Genomic DNA, 14,491 nt, shown 5'->3' on the forward strand with positions numbered 1-14,491 from the left:
ACATAATGATTGTGTTAGTGAAGTAAAACATCCATCTTCTGAAAAGAGATTAGGCCCTGGTTTCAACTTCTGCCACTATGTGCCTCTCTACAATAATTCACATTTGAATACGGTCTTGGAAAGTTACACAAAACAGAAACAGGTTGCAGTACACTGGCACAAAGGAAGAGTTACAGCCCTAATTACATGCAGTGTTCACGATCCTACAATGCAGTTGGTAAACCTCACCATCAGATATCAAGGATCTCTTGTTTGACCACTGGTCTATTCAGGAGTCCATCATCAGCCAAAGGGCAAAAAGAAAATTCTCCAGCAAAAAAAAAAAAGGACGAGAAACTTTTCAAGAAAAGGGAAAGGATTTCCAATCCTGGTCGTTGTTGTAGATTTAAGCATACATGGACATTGTAGGGGTCTCTTAGGTCATGGCTAAACTTAATGCTTCAAACCTGCAGGTAAAATAGCCAATAGGAAGAGCTACCGCAGGGTCTGCAGAGCCAGGATTGTATCACAGCAAATGGCAAATCCCCCAGGTGAAGAAAATTGGGGAAGAGTTCGGTGGAAGAGAGTTTGATGAGAGAGAAGGCATCTGTTCAAACAGCAATTAAAAATACTACGTATTATGACATTAGTGCTGCACAACTTTGCTCTTACAATTCAATTGCTTGGGAAGAGGGCAAGGACACCAGCAAGACTAGAGAATTACTTAATAGACACAGATTTAAAAAGAATAGATATTCACTTAAAGCAACAAACATTTAACTTCATTTTGCCAAAACGAGACCCTCACCTTTACAAGACAAGGTGCTGCATGCATCGGCTTCAATAGCTCAGAGATCCCTAGCCCAGAGTAGGATTGCGTCTCATCTTCAGCTTCTTGCTGAAATTTCAGGGCTTGAGCTGGTAGCCTGCACTCATACATCTGCTTGTATTTAGAAGATACTAGGACAACATCGTCGGATGGAGTCTGGATAACGAGGGGGAAAAAGGCAAAGTTAGACAGCAATCGCAGCAATTCTTTTGACCCCAGACCATATATCTAGTCCAGCTCAGAGCAATGGATCAAACAGTTCCATCAATGACCAAGATGCTGTTTATTTAAATGTAAAGGCAAAACCTCACATGCCGTAAAACCAGCTCATGTTCAACACAAATTACAGCTTCAGGGCAGCTGTTGGCATGGGAAAATATTGCCCAAGGGGCTCTCGTGGTGCAGTGGTAATGCCAGTGCGCGCCAGAAGGCCTGGGTTCAAGCCCCAACTGCTCCATAGATGCATCAGAAAATCAACCTGTTCAGATACATTAAAAAGTCTAGAAATATCACCATGAAGCAGGAAAGGGCTTAAACATTCGTATTAATTTCAACTAACAGGACCACAAAAAAATTATATAACTTTATGAATTTAATCCAATCGTTAAGGAATATCTGGCATCATTTATACAATTTTATAAATGCATAGCTAAGTTTTGATATTTACTTGCATTGAAATTTTTAAGCCAAAAGTCAATTAGTTTCTTTTCTTTCAAAAAGAAAGTCACATATTTGTGAATTTCATTTAACTCTCCCACAATACTGAAATTTAATGAGATGGGGAGAAGAAACAAACAGCTTAAACTACAGTAGCAGTCCAAAGGGGATGGTATTCAAAAAGGTTGAGATATCAGGGGAAGTCTGATTGATATTCCCTTCTCTTCCATAAGCACCAAATCTTGGAAGTTCTGTTCCATTAGTTCCGGTTGTCCTCCAGATACCTCCCCATGTACTGGTTCTAGACAGCGCTGTGCTCGAGCCATTTTGCAGAAAGGTTCACCACGCCAACTCTTGTTTTGAGATAAGCCTGCAAGCTGGTTTCAGAAACCGGAACATGGCAAATTTCAAACATGCTGCGTGAGGAGCTATGGCTTTTCACTTGGGTTAGCTGGGGTGTACAAAGTTTAAAAATCACACAACACCGGGTTATAGCCCAACAGGTTTAACTGGAAGCACTAGCTTTCGGAGTGCTGCTCCTTCATCAGGTGGTTGTGGAGAAGAAGATTGTAAGACACAGAATTTATGGCAAAAGTTTACAGTTGTGAGGTAACTGAAATTATATATTGAAAAAAGACCTGGACTGTTTGTCATTTTAAAAGATGAGAGACTTAAACAATCCAGGCCTTTTTCAATATATAATTTCAGTTACATCACAACTGTAAACTTTTGCCATAAATTCTGTGTCTTACAATCTTCTTCTCCACAACCACCTGATGAAGGAGCAGCACTCCGAAAGCTAGTGCTTCCAATTAAACCTGTTAGACTATAACCCGGTGTCAAAACTCACTGTTCCAGACATGTAATTTTTGGTGAAAACAGCTGAGTAGGAAAAACAGCAATTTAATAATGAGGTCCTTTCACTGCCTATCTCCCAACGAGGTGACAGAAACTGTTTTGAAAGAGGAATTTAGGCAGTTCGAAAGGACAGCAACAGCTCTCCGTTTTCCCCCTGCTCCCACTCCACCCACGCACACAGAGCACAATTACTAACTCCTCACAGCACCCCATCACTGGAACTGGAAAACACAACTTGGCAACTCAGAGGACTTTGGTTGGATGCTTGCCAAAACTACATGACATGAAGCTTAGCATACTGCAGACACAAAAACATGCATGAACATGAAGGAATTTTGTAATTAAATAAGCATACAAAAACAAATCAGTTAGCATGGAAGCAAGTTATTAAAATGAAAATATCAAAATGATTCAAGTTACACTACACATGCCATTATTGTTGTGGCAAGATAGGATCTTGCAATCTCTAAACAATACTGTTCCCTTTTAATTCTGTTCTTGGTATGGCTCCAGGTAAATCAGGAACAACCTGACATTTGACTGCAAGAATTAAATACCCATTAGCTCTGTTTACTTTCAGATTTAGCGATAGGTTAGCTAAATGCAGAGCAGAACAAACCATTTCAAATCAAATATAGAGAAGCACGATGTGGGGCGGCTCGGTTTTATTATATAACAACATCCACTCATTTAAACAAGTGGTTTGCACGGTTTAATTTTAGATCTGACCTTTTCAGACTCTACAGTCACTACTTTGAACCAATACCCAGTGGCTTTCCCTCTCATGCTGAGCTTTTTGATACTCCGCATTAATTCAGGCATCTGAGAAATGGCACGATTACAAAGTATGTTGAGTGTCGATATCACCTTGCCTGCCTAGAAAGGTTACCAGTTGCATCACAATCCTGATAACAGCATGATTACTGAGAAAAACTCAAAGATGCATTTGGAACTTTTCAATAATTATCACATTGGAAGTCAAACCATATTGCAGACCGAAGTCACCTTTCCAACCTATCCATGGCAATGTTTTCTGCAGTGGCCTGGCCAGAGTACTGTATTGGTGGCTAGCTAGGAATGAACAGGAAACGCAGCCTAACTAGCATCACATCCAAATTTCAAAAAGCCTGATAACTGTCAAGATAATCAAACCCACAACTGCAAAGGAAATACTACTTGGTGAGTAACAGTATTTTTGAAGGCTGCGTATTCAAAACAGGACAAAAACATAAAAGTGCGTCCAAAATAGATTTGCAAGGATGACACCAGAATTGAGATAATACAAACTATTGGGAAAGACTGAACCATACAGGGCTGCAGACCTTTCAAATAAATACTTAGAGGTGATCTTGTAGAGCTCCTCAAAATGATGGGCGAGTTGGACAGAGCAGAAGTGGAAATGGAATTCCAAATTGGACCATAATTAGATACTTGCCAATCAATTCAATGGAGAAATAGGGAAAAATTAACCAAACAATGACAAGGTTGTAGAATTCATGACCACTAGAAGCTATTGAGGGTAACGATATCAATGCATCTAAAAGAAAACTAGGCCTGTACATAAGAGGAAAAGGAACAAGGATATGTACTGACAAAATTACAGTAAGGTAGATAAACCAGGTGGTGGAACATATCAGGAAATCTGTTTCTTTCGCTTTCATTTATCTAGCTTCCCGTAAATTGCATCTACACTTTTTGTCTGACTCCCTATGGGGGCAAGTTCCACATTCTAACAACTTGCAACTTAAAAAGAAACTTTCTTCTAAATTCCCATTTCATTTATTCATGGCTGCTTTATACTTATGGTCCTTCACCTGGTCACCACAAGATAAAGTATCTTGTCATGACTAATCCATCAAACCACTCCTACCAGGTCACCTTTCTTTTTTGAGCGGTATAAGTCCTAGCCTGTTCAATCTCAATTCCACATGTTGCAAATAACCCTTGCATTCAGTCCAAGAAAACAGACATTTTTGACACTGCAAAAATCAACAACTCAGTACAACCTAAAGATGTCTGTGCATTGGTTAACCCGCTGAATTTTGCACTCCCTCACTAACATTTGATACTATAAGACATTTCTGCCTTGCAAATGATCCCGTCACACACTATTCTGCACGCACAGAAGTTTCTGGAAATCAAGGGCAGTCAGTCAACAGTACTAGAATTGAACAGCTGCTAAGCTGTTTCTTCAATTTGCATAAATTAGTGTGAGGGGTTTAATTTTGGCTTGTTGAAAGAGGAAGGTGGCTCATTGTAGTACTGCTGCCACTCAAGCAGGGACGAAATGCTCGAGCCAAGAACAGAGTCGGCCATGCTGATCCAAGAAACTGAAATTTGAAACTAAGTTTATTTTGGGGTCTAACTTGCAAGGTTTTTGGTTTCACTCATTTCAGGACAGGAGCTCAAATTTGTTCTGAACAGTGAATCCTTTGAGAAATTATAGATCTTCAGTTTTTCACCTGACAGTTTTGACAATTTGCACTCCCCGAAGAATGTAGTTGCTACAATCCTCTTACTGGTATCCCAATCAACTACCACCAAGTATCAGCACACAGCAGTGAGGTATGCGTGCTCAATTCACAGCACGACCAATTCAGTCGCTTTCACATACTACATAGAAAGTTACTGAGTGAACACTTGGCACTGTTGCGCATGGGCAGAAAGCAGAGGCAAGACCAATTACCATCTGATCAGTCAACTCTCAAATGATCAGTCAAGTGATGGAAGGTGTCACCAATGGTGCTTGCATCACAGTAACCTGCTCACTGACGCTCAGTTTGGATTCTGCCAGGGCCACTCAGCCCCTGACTTCACTACAACCTTGGTCCAAACATGGACAAAAGAGCTGACAAGAGGAGAGTAACTCCACATGATATCAAGGTTGCCTCAGACCAATTGTGGCACCAAGGGAGCTCTCTCAAAGCTGGAGTCAGTCGGAATTGGGGGGGGGGGGGGGGGGCTCTTCTGTTGGTTGGGGTCATACCTCGCACATCGGAAGATGCTTGCAGTTGTTGGAGGTCAGTCATATCAATTGCAGAGTATTTCTGCACAAGCTCCTCAGGGTAGTGTCCTTGGCTCAACCATCTTCAGTTTCAATGACTGTCCCTCCACCACAAGTTCAGAAATGGGGATTTTCACCAAAGATCGCACAATGTTCAGCACTATTCACCATTCCTCAGGTATTGAAGCAGACCACGTTCGAATGCAACAAGACCTGGGCTGACAAGCGGCAAGAAACATTCACACAATAACCAAGATGGAATCCAAATTTAGAATTAGATTACTTTGTCACATGTACTCTAGTACAAAAGTACAGTGGAAAGTGTACAATGTTGCCATTCCTGGCTTCATTATAGATACAAAGGTACAGCAGTACAATAGTACAGACACAAAGTATGGAAATAAAGAAACAGAGTTAAATATTACAGTCCTTCTTAGTACTAAGTTAAAAATTCTGTCTTTAAGTGTTTAGCCATGCTGAGTTCACACTCCCTCCAAGGGCTTGATCTCCTCCATTTTGGTCCACTCTCCAGGAGACCTCAGTCTGCCTACTCTCCCCACCATTGCCACAGATGCCACATTGAGCTCAATCTCCGACTGTCAAAGTCCTGATCCAGGTCCCCAGCTGCTGCCATGCTCCAGATCACAACAAGCTGCCAACCGCAAAACTCTCCACTCTGGACCCCCAGCTGCTGCCAACTCTGGACCCGGCAAAGCTGCGATGGTCACTGTCTCCGTGACAGAGCTTTCTCCAGAAGGTAAGTAGAAATAAACCAAAAAAAGGAAGAGATCAAGGAAAAAGAAAAGCAGACAGAGTGGACTAGCCTACTCAACTGCTGCTATCTTGGATTACACAATCTAACCATTCCCTTTTGACACTTGAGGATTAACTAAATCCCCTCAAATCTTCCAGCACAGGATTATCAGTATTGCAGCTCAGCATTGAGACCTTCGTATCGAGACTCAAATTTTCCCTTTTGAAAAGCAATGCAACAGAACTGACCAACATAGACAACAGCTGAAAATACAGGCACTGAAACATGACAGATGAAAACCTAGAATGGAGCAAGCTCAGAGTCCAGCAGTCACATTGCCAGATTTTGACTAGGAGTCATACTGGGGTTTGTGTAGGTTATGCAGAAAAACACCAATAATCATTCTAACGCCTCTATAGAAGAAACAGTGTACTTTATTAAAAAACAAGCTGCAATCTTTCAGACATGACCCTGTTTATCCTTTTCAATGGATCCAAGAGATCCAATGGTATTATTTACATGTGTAGGGAAGTTCTACTGGCCAATATTTGTCCATCAATTGGGAAAGAAACGATCCGGTTACTTGCCTGAGAGGTCTGTGGAACAGGTTAAAAAAAGGACTGCAGATGCTGGAAACCACAGTCTAAATTAGAGTGGTGCTGGAAAAGCACAGGTCAGGCAGCATCCAAGGAGCAGGAAAATCGACGATTTGGGCAAAAGCACTTCATCAGGAATAGAGGCAGGGTGCCAGCAGAGTAGAGGGATAAATGAGGGGGGTGGGGTGAAAGTAGCAGAATACAATGGGTGAAAGGGGGTGGGGCTGAAACTGATAGGTCAGAGAGGAGGGTGGAGTGGATAGGTGGAAAGGAAGATATAAATGATATGAGTGGATGTGTAGGTAAAACTTTGATGGATGTGGAAAGCTCCTTTGGGGCCTTGGATGGAGGTGAGGGAGGAGGTGTGGGCGCTGGTTTTACAGTTCCTGCGGTGGCAGGGGTAAGTGCCAGGATGGGAGGGTGGGTCGTAGGGGGGTGTGGACCTGAAGAGGTAGTCACGGAGGGAACGGTCTTTGCAGAAGGCGTAAAGGGGTGGGGAGGGAAATATATCCCTGGTGGTGGGGTCTTTTTGGAGGTGGCGGAAATGTCGGTGGATGATTTGGTTTGTGTGAAGGTTGTTAGGGTGGAAGGTGAGCACCAGGGGTGTTCTGTCCTTGTTACAGTTGGAGGGGTGGGGTTTGAGGGCAGAGGGGCGGGATGTGGACAAGATGCGTTGGAGGGCATCTTTAACCACATGGGAAGGGAAATTGCGGTCTCTAAAGGAGGAGGTCATCTGGCGTGTTCTGTGGTGGAACTGGTCCTCCTGGGAGCAGATACGGCGGAGGCAGAGGAATTGGGAATACAGGATGGCACTTTTGCAGGAGGTAGGGTGGGAAGAGGTGTAATCCAGGTAGCTGTGGGAGTCGGTGGGTTTGTAAAACCCACTGTCAGTGGTTTGTGGAACACTGCTGTGTACGCCTGCCTCCATTACAACTGTAGAAATATTGCAGGAGGTCATTGGTTGTAAAACATTTTGGGCCATCTTAATCCTACATACATTCAAGTTTGACTAAGTTAAATAGAGCAGTCAAGAGATTAGATTCACAGAAATAGCAAAGCTAGGAAACGTAGGCTGGAAGTCAGGTAAAACAAGTTAGTTGAGAGTGTTCAATGAGCAGTCACCTATTGTGGTGAGGACATTTCTATTCAACTGAGCCAGTATGAGGCATTTACAAAATAAAACATCTGCTATACAAGATGTCCAATTTTCTCAGGGCAATCTATGTAAAGTAGAATGTGGTGCTGGAAAAGCACAGCAGGTCAGGCAGTATCCGAGGAGAAAGAAAATCGACGTTTCGGCCATAAGCCCTTCATCAGGAATCCTGCCGATTCTCCTGCTCCCCTGATGCTGCCTGACCTGCTGTGCTTTTCCAGTGCCACACTCTCGACACTGACCTCCCGCATCTGCAGTCCTCACTTTCTCCAAAACACGTAGAGTTGCCAGCGTCACCCACAACCTACAAATTGGAAACAAAATACAAAAAGCCAAGACAACACCACAGGTCCATCAACACCCACGGCATTGATTAGATGAGGAGTCTCACGAGCCATTTTCTCCTACCAGAAGGAGTGCTAACTCCTGGGGCAAATGGAAATAAAAATCTAAAATAAAAGAACTGCAGATGCTGGAAATCTGTAATCAAAGAGAAATTGCTGGAGAAACTCAGGTCTGACAGCATCTTGAGAGAGGGGAGGGTTAACATTTCAGGTCCAGTGATGGATGCGCAGAGCATTCTGAAGGGTCATTGGACCAGAAACATTTATTCTGCTTTCTCTCCAGACAGGGGGGGGGGGGAATCTACTGTATCAGATCATCATTATTTCATTGGACCAAATGTCTAACTTCTGCTCCTAAATCTTCTGGCCTTATGCAGAGACAGTCACAGTCACATTTGATTGAATCTGTGCAAATTACAGCCTTTTCCAATTCAGGCAAAATGCCACTTTTCTAATAGCTACCATATCACTTTGCCCAAATTACATTAGTATATTAATTACAGTGTACCTTAAAGGCAAATAGGCAGCAGAGTGTTGCTTTGACACATTTCAGTTCAATTCGTGGACTGAATTTGGACCAGGCTCCAGCTGAAAGTGTAAACATTGTTGTAAATGGATTTAATATGCTCCCAACATTAGTTCAACCCTCATTCATTCAGCAGAAATTAAGTAGCAATGTCAGACATTAAACCCTCAGTTCTATAGGATAGAACAGATACCAGAAAAAGCTGTTGAATCTATTTCCTTCTGTCTGCCAAGACCTATTCCAGAATCTAATTAACATTTCTCATCACCTGCCTACACCAAGGTCTGTTGAGCAAAAGAATGGATTTCAATTACCTTTTAATGCATTGACTGTGTGCTCACTGGAGTGAAATTACAGGAATACACCAGTGTAAACCTATTTCTTTCGTCAATTGGAACCTTTGTTGCTGTATGTCAGCACTGCACAAATTACCCATCATCTGAAATAACCTCCCATCCATACTAAATTGTTTTACACTTGCTTAGATCAAAACAGAAACACATTGTCAAAAACACTAACATATTAAAAGGTGTAAAGCGTGGCAAAATAGGCATAAATCTTAGCCGCCTCGAGATTTGAGCACACAATTTAGACTGGCAGCCCTGTGTATTGACTGCGCAGTCAGTCGTTCCTTTTTTCGAATGAACCTAGAAACAAACCAGGGGATCAGCACCAATTCAAAGACAGTGTCAGAGTGTATTACCAGAAGCAGCAATAGGCATAGCTAAAAACAAGGTCCAAGGTGAAAGCTCCAACACAGGACGATTTGTATGCAAAACAGTGGGAGCAGCATGCAATAGACGGGGCTAATAGATTACACAACCAACAGATCAGATCCAAGTTGTGCAATCATGATGGTGATGGACAGTCAAACAACTAAAGGAGGCAGCTCCACAAATATCCCCATCCTCAATAGTGGGGGAACCCAACACATCAGTGCAAAAGATTAGGCTGAAGCATTTGCAACAAACGTCATCCAGAAATGCGAGTGGATGATCCAACTCCGCCTCCTCCAGAGATCCCAAGCATCCCAGACGCTCGTACCTAGCCAATGAGATTCCCTCCACACAATATCAAGAAACAGCTGAAGGCACTGAATATTGCAAATGCTATGGGCCTTGCCAATATTCTGGCAGTGGTCCTGAAGACTTGGTCGAGAACAAGTTGCACTCCTGGCAAAGCTGCTCCAGAAAAAAAAATACTGGCACCTATCTGGCAATTTGGAAAGTGGCCCAGGTACATTGTGTCCACGAAAGACAGCACAAACTCAGTGCTACTAATTACCACCTAACCAATTCTCGATCATCAGTATTGAGATGAAAGAATCACCACAGAGTTATCTATAGACACTTAATACAACAACAATCTGCTGACAGATGCTCAGTTTAGTATCTGCCAGCTTTCCTCACTTCACTAGAGCCTTGAGTTGGGGGCAGTCAGTCTTAACATCATTTCACCAAGTCTTCTTAGCAAATTGAAGTTGATGAGAATCCAGCAAAGAACTCTGAACGAGCTGGAGTCATACGGAGCACAAAGGTTGTGGCTGTTGAAGCAAATTACCTTAGCACTGGGACATTGCTGCAGGAAATCTTCATATGTTCTAGTAAATCAGTTCAGCGACACTATTACACACTTCTGAAGTAAGATTTGAACCTGGGTCTCCTGACAAGACCCCAGTTCTTCAGGACAGGTATTTTATCAAATCTGCTCAGAGACATCTTTACACACTTCTGGAACAGGTAGGACTTGAACTTCAGCCTCCTGGCTCAAAAGCTCATCAGGATAATATTCTAGGCCTAATCATCATCAGCACCTTCCAGCCTCATGACCATGGCTACCTATAGAAGGACAAAGGCAACAGATACATGGGAACACCGCTATCTGCAAGTTCCCCTCCAACCTACACCATCCAGATTTAGCAACCATATGGCGCAATTTCACTGTTGCAAAATCCTAGGCCTCCCTCCCTAACAGTACTGTGGGTGTACCTGGGCCTCACCACTGCTTCAAGGGCAATTACAGATTGGCAATAAGTGCTGGCCTTGCCAGCAATGCTCACATCCTGCAAATATTTGTTTTAAAAATTAAACCAGATACTGAATGTTCAATACTGCAGAAAACCTAGAGTATGAAAAATGCAGAGGTGAAATTAAAATGGAAATTAGGAAAGCAAAGAGGGGGCATTAATTTGGACACAAAAGCTCAAAGATGTATAAATGCATAAAGGTTAAAACTGTAACTCAGGAAAAGGTTAAGCCAATTAAAAAAGATAACTTATGTACAGAGGAGGAAGATATACATGAGCATGCTTTGTAATGATTACTTTGTGTCAGTCTTCACAAAAGAGGGACAATGCCACTTTTGTAGTTAACAAGGAAAGATGAGAACTGTCAGATGGAATAAACAGACAGGAAACATTGAGCTATTTAGCATCCTTGAAAGTAATTACACTGCCAGACCTGGATGAAATATATGGAAATGTGTTGCTGGAAAAGAAGGGCTAATGCCCGAAACGTCAATTCTCCTGTTCCCTAGATGCTGCCTGACCTGCTGCGCTTTTCCAGCAACACATTTCCATCTCTGATCTCCAGCATCTGCAGACCTCACTTTCTCCCCTGGATGAAATATATCCCAACCTGTTAAGGAAAGAAACAGTGAAGACCCTGACCATCATTTTCCCATCCTCTCTGGACATTAGATAGTTACTTTAAAAGTGAGCAACAGTTAACCGGATGAAGTACTCACCAGTCAACTTAACCTGATGAGAAAATCAGATACAGATTAATCAAGGACAGTTGGCATGGATTTTTTTTTAAAAAAATGTTAGATGGTGAATGACTAACACAACTAAAGCTGGTGTATTCATGGATAGGGTGAATGCACTCAGCCTTCTTCCCAGGGTTGGGGAAATCGAGGACAAGAGGGCATCAGTTTAAGGTTAGAGGAGAAAGAATAAAAAGGAACCGGAGGTGCAACTTTTTTTTAAAATAGAGGGTGGTACATATATGGAATAAGCTGCCAGTATAAGTGGTTGAGGCGTACACATTAACAACATTTAAAATGCATTTGGATAAATACATAGATAGGAAAGGTTTAGAAGGATATGGGCCAAGTGCAGGGAAATGGGGTTAGTATGGATGGACATTTTGGTTGGCCCAAACTCATCCATGCTGAAGGGCCTGTCTCTGTGCTGTAGGACTCTTATAATGACAATCAAAGAGATTAGCACCTTTAAGTCTACCTAGGTTTTAAGGAGGCTTTTGACAATATCCCACATTGATAGACTGGTCAAAAAAATTGACAGCCCATGGGATCAAAGGGAAAGAACCAAAATTGGCTCAGTGCAGGGAGTATAGGAAAACAGTCAGCTGGTATTTTGCAAACATACAACCGCTTCCAGTAGGGATCCGCAGAGCACAGTCCCAGGTACCGTGCAAAGAGTAGTATATATCAATGATGCCAACTTAAATGTAAGGGCATAATTAAGAAATCTGCAGGCGCTAAGAATTTAGTCGAGAGATCCTCAAGGAAGAAAGCTGTAGTCTATAGAAAGATACCAATGCACTGGTCAGGTAGCAGAAAAACAGCAAAAGGAATTCAATCCAGTAACGTGTGAAATAATGCCTTTGGGGTAGACAAATAATTGAGGAAACATACAAGAAAACTAATAGGATTCTAAAAAGTGAGAGGAATAGATAGGACCTTCAAGGTCCCTAACAGGTCAAACACAGTGGTTAAGAAGCCATATGTTTATCAACAGTGGCCTTGGGGATAAGAAAAGAGAGGTTGCATTAGAGGGGGCATGGAGATTTACTAAGGATGGCATCAGCAATGGAGAATTTTTATTATACAAAGCAAACTTTTGAAACAGAAGCAGCCATGAGAATATTTGATTGAGGTACTGAAAATCATGAAGGGGCCAGGGAGTGGAAATGGAGGTCTTGTAACAGAGAAGGTACAGCGCCTGCCCTTTGAGCAGCATTCGAGTTCCATTCCAGAACTTGATGGCCAAGGAAGCCATGTTATGATGTGCCAAAACAAGTTGATTATCAACCTGCAAATCCTTCCATCATGTCTACTGTTGGCAGTAAGAACAGGAGTGTCTCCTGGTCAGCCATGCTTGATGACAGGCTGATGACCTGTTCCAAAGCAATTTAACCAACCTAAACAGGCAAGTACTGCTTCGTCTACCTCATCCAGCACTGGGTACAAAGGGAATTAAAAATGGACGGAGTGTGGATAGGAATGATGTACTTTTGTTAGTAGAGGTTTCACTAACCAGGAGGATCAGAAGTGAGTCAAACATTTTTTTCACCCAGACAGTGAAGGAACCCACTGCCTGAAACGGGGGTAGAGACAAAGGTTTTGCGATTTGAAAAAGACATGCGAACATGCATTGTGAGCTCCAGAGCTAAAGACCAAGAACTGGAAATTAGGATTCAGCAAGGCAGCTGTTTTAACCAACAGACAGACAAGGCAAGGCGGCCTCCTATGTTACAAAGCTCTGATGCCTACAGTAGAAATAACTACTTTGAAGATCACGCAACGTTAATCGGTTAACATTGAAATCATATTAAGAACAGCTATACTAGACAAGTCAAGGTCGACATATGGCCCAAAGTACATTATGTAAACAATAAACGAATTCATCATAAGACAAAGAACAGATTCTTTTCCCTCCACCACATCACCGTCACTGATATGTGGTCATGACAAATAAAGAACGAAAGGTCACCCAGCGTTTACTCAACCAGCTGAAAGTGAAGTCAATACATTGGAATCACGCTAAAGGTTAGTTATCAATAAGAAGCCTCCGTTGGCACGCCGGCCAACGACACTGGAGGTAGCAGCACCAACCCCCGTTCTGGCAGCGCTCGTCAACTCGCCTGTCCTTTAATGATAGGATCCGAGAGGATCTCGATTCCGTATTTCATCTCGTTGAGCTCTTCGATGTTGAGGAAAGCCGATAGGCACACGAACTGCATCGACCAGACGCTCGCAAGTACGAAGGCCCTTGCCGCAGCCGCCATCTTGAAACATTCGCCGAGAAGCTTGGGCTGCTCAGCCGAACTTTAATGGCACTGCTCCCGCCTCTCCACCGAGGCTATTGGTCAACGGCTCCCGCAGGGACCAATCAAACCGCGACGCGACGTTATCTCAAAGCTGAGTGGCTCCAGTGTCACGTCACTCTGGCGCTGCACACCCCCCTCCCCCCCCAAACCTTGCTTGCGGCTGCCTGGCAACCAAACCCTGGCCTCTCCAGCTCCAGCACGCTGATTGATCAGAAAGGTCGCGGCCTCTGCCTGAGTGGGTAATGCTCTTGTCACTCCCAATGATAGGCCTTCTCCGATTGTCCGATTCCACGGCCGTCATGGCGGAGACCTGCCTCCAGCCCTCGTCTTTCCCTTGAACAAGTACATTTGCCGCTCGGTGATTGTTGGACTGAAATGTCAATCGTCGGGAGGCGGGGTGGGACGACTTCCCTCCAAAGGCAAAAAAATCTTGCAGATGCGGGAATTCTAACATATGAAAAAAAAACACTGTGCCCTGGCAGTCATCTTCAGGTCTGGTAACCTCTGTGGGGAGAGAAAAAATAAGTTATCGTTTCCAGTCCATGCCCTTTCACCGGAATTGAAGGAAGATGTGGAAGAGATGTTCTGCAAGTGATGGGTCTTGGAACCCCTGTCTCACTCCTCCCCTCCACAAGCTCTGGAATCCTTCCAGACCTCCAAACTCATCCAAATGGCCTCTTGTACATCCCCAATTTTAACTACTATTGGTGGCTATGCCT

The 14,491-nt window shown here is 43.1% G+C and overlaps 1 protein-coding gene across 3 annotated transcripts in view; it reads right to left on the reverse strand.

Moving 5' to 3' along the window:
* Positions 1-13,755, reverse strand: part of os9 (OS9 endoplasmic reticulum lectin) — a 45,952-nt gene extending 32,197 nt beyond the window's left edge. For 2 of the 3 annotated variants that reach the window (XM_043682094.1, XM_043682092.1), the window contains exons 1-2: positions 13,587-13,753; positions 788-964 (exon numbers count right to left, since the gene is read on the reverse strand). In XM_043682094.1, the coding sequence (XP_043538029.1) occupies positions 788-964; positions 13,587-13,730 (321 nt within the window). In that variant the 5' untranslated portion in view covers positions 13,731-13,753. Of the gene's footprint in view, positions 1-787; positions 965-13,586 lie in introns of all 3 variants that reach the window. The other variant, XM_043682095.1, reaches the window with a different exon arrangement.
* Positions 13,756-14,491: the final 736 nt, after the last annotated feature.

The sequence above is a fragment of the Chiloscyllium plagiosum genome, chromosome 43 (assembly GCF_004010195.1).
Source record: "Chiloscyllium plagiosum isolate BGI_BamShark_2017 chromosome 43, ASM401019v2, whole genome shotgun sequence".
Taxonomy (NCBI): Eukaryota; Metazoa; Chordata; class Chondrichthyes; order Orectolobiformes; family Hemiscylliidae; genus Chiloscyllium; species Chiloscyllium plagiosum.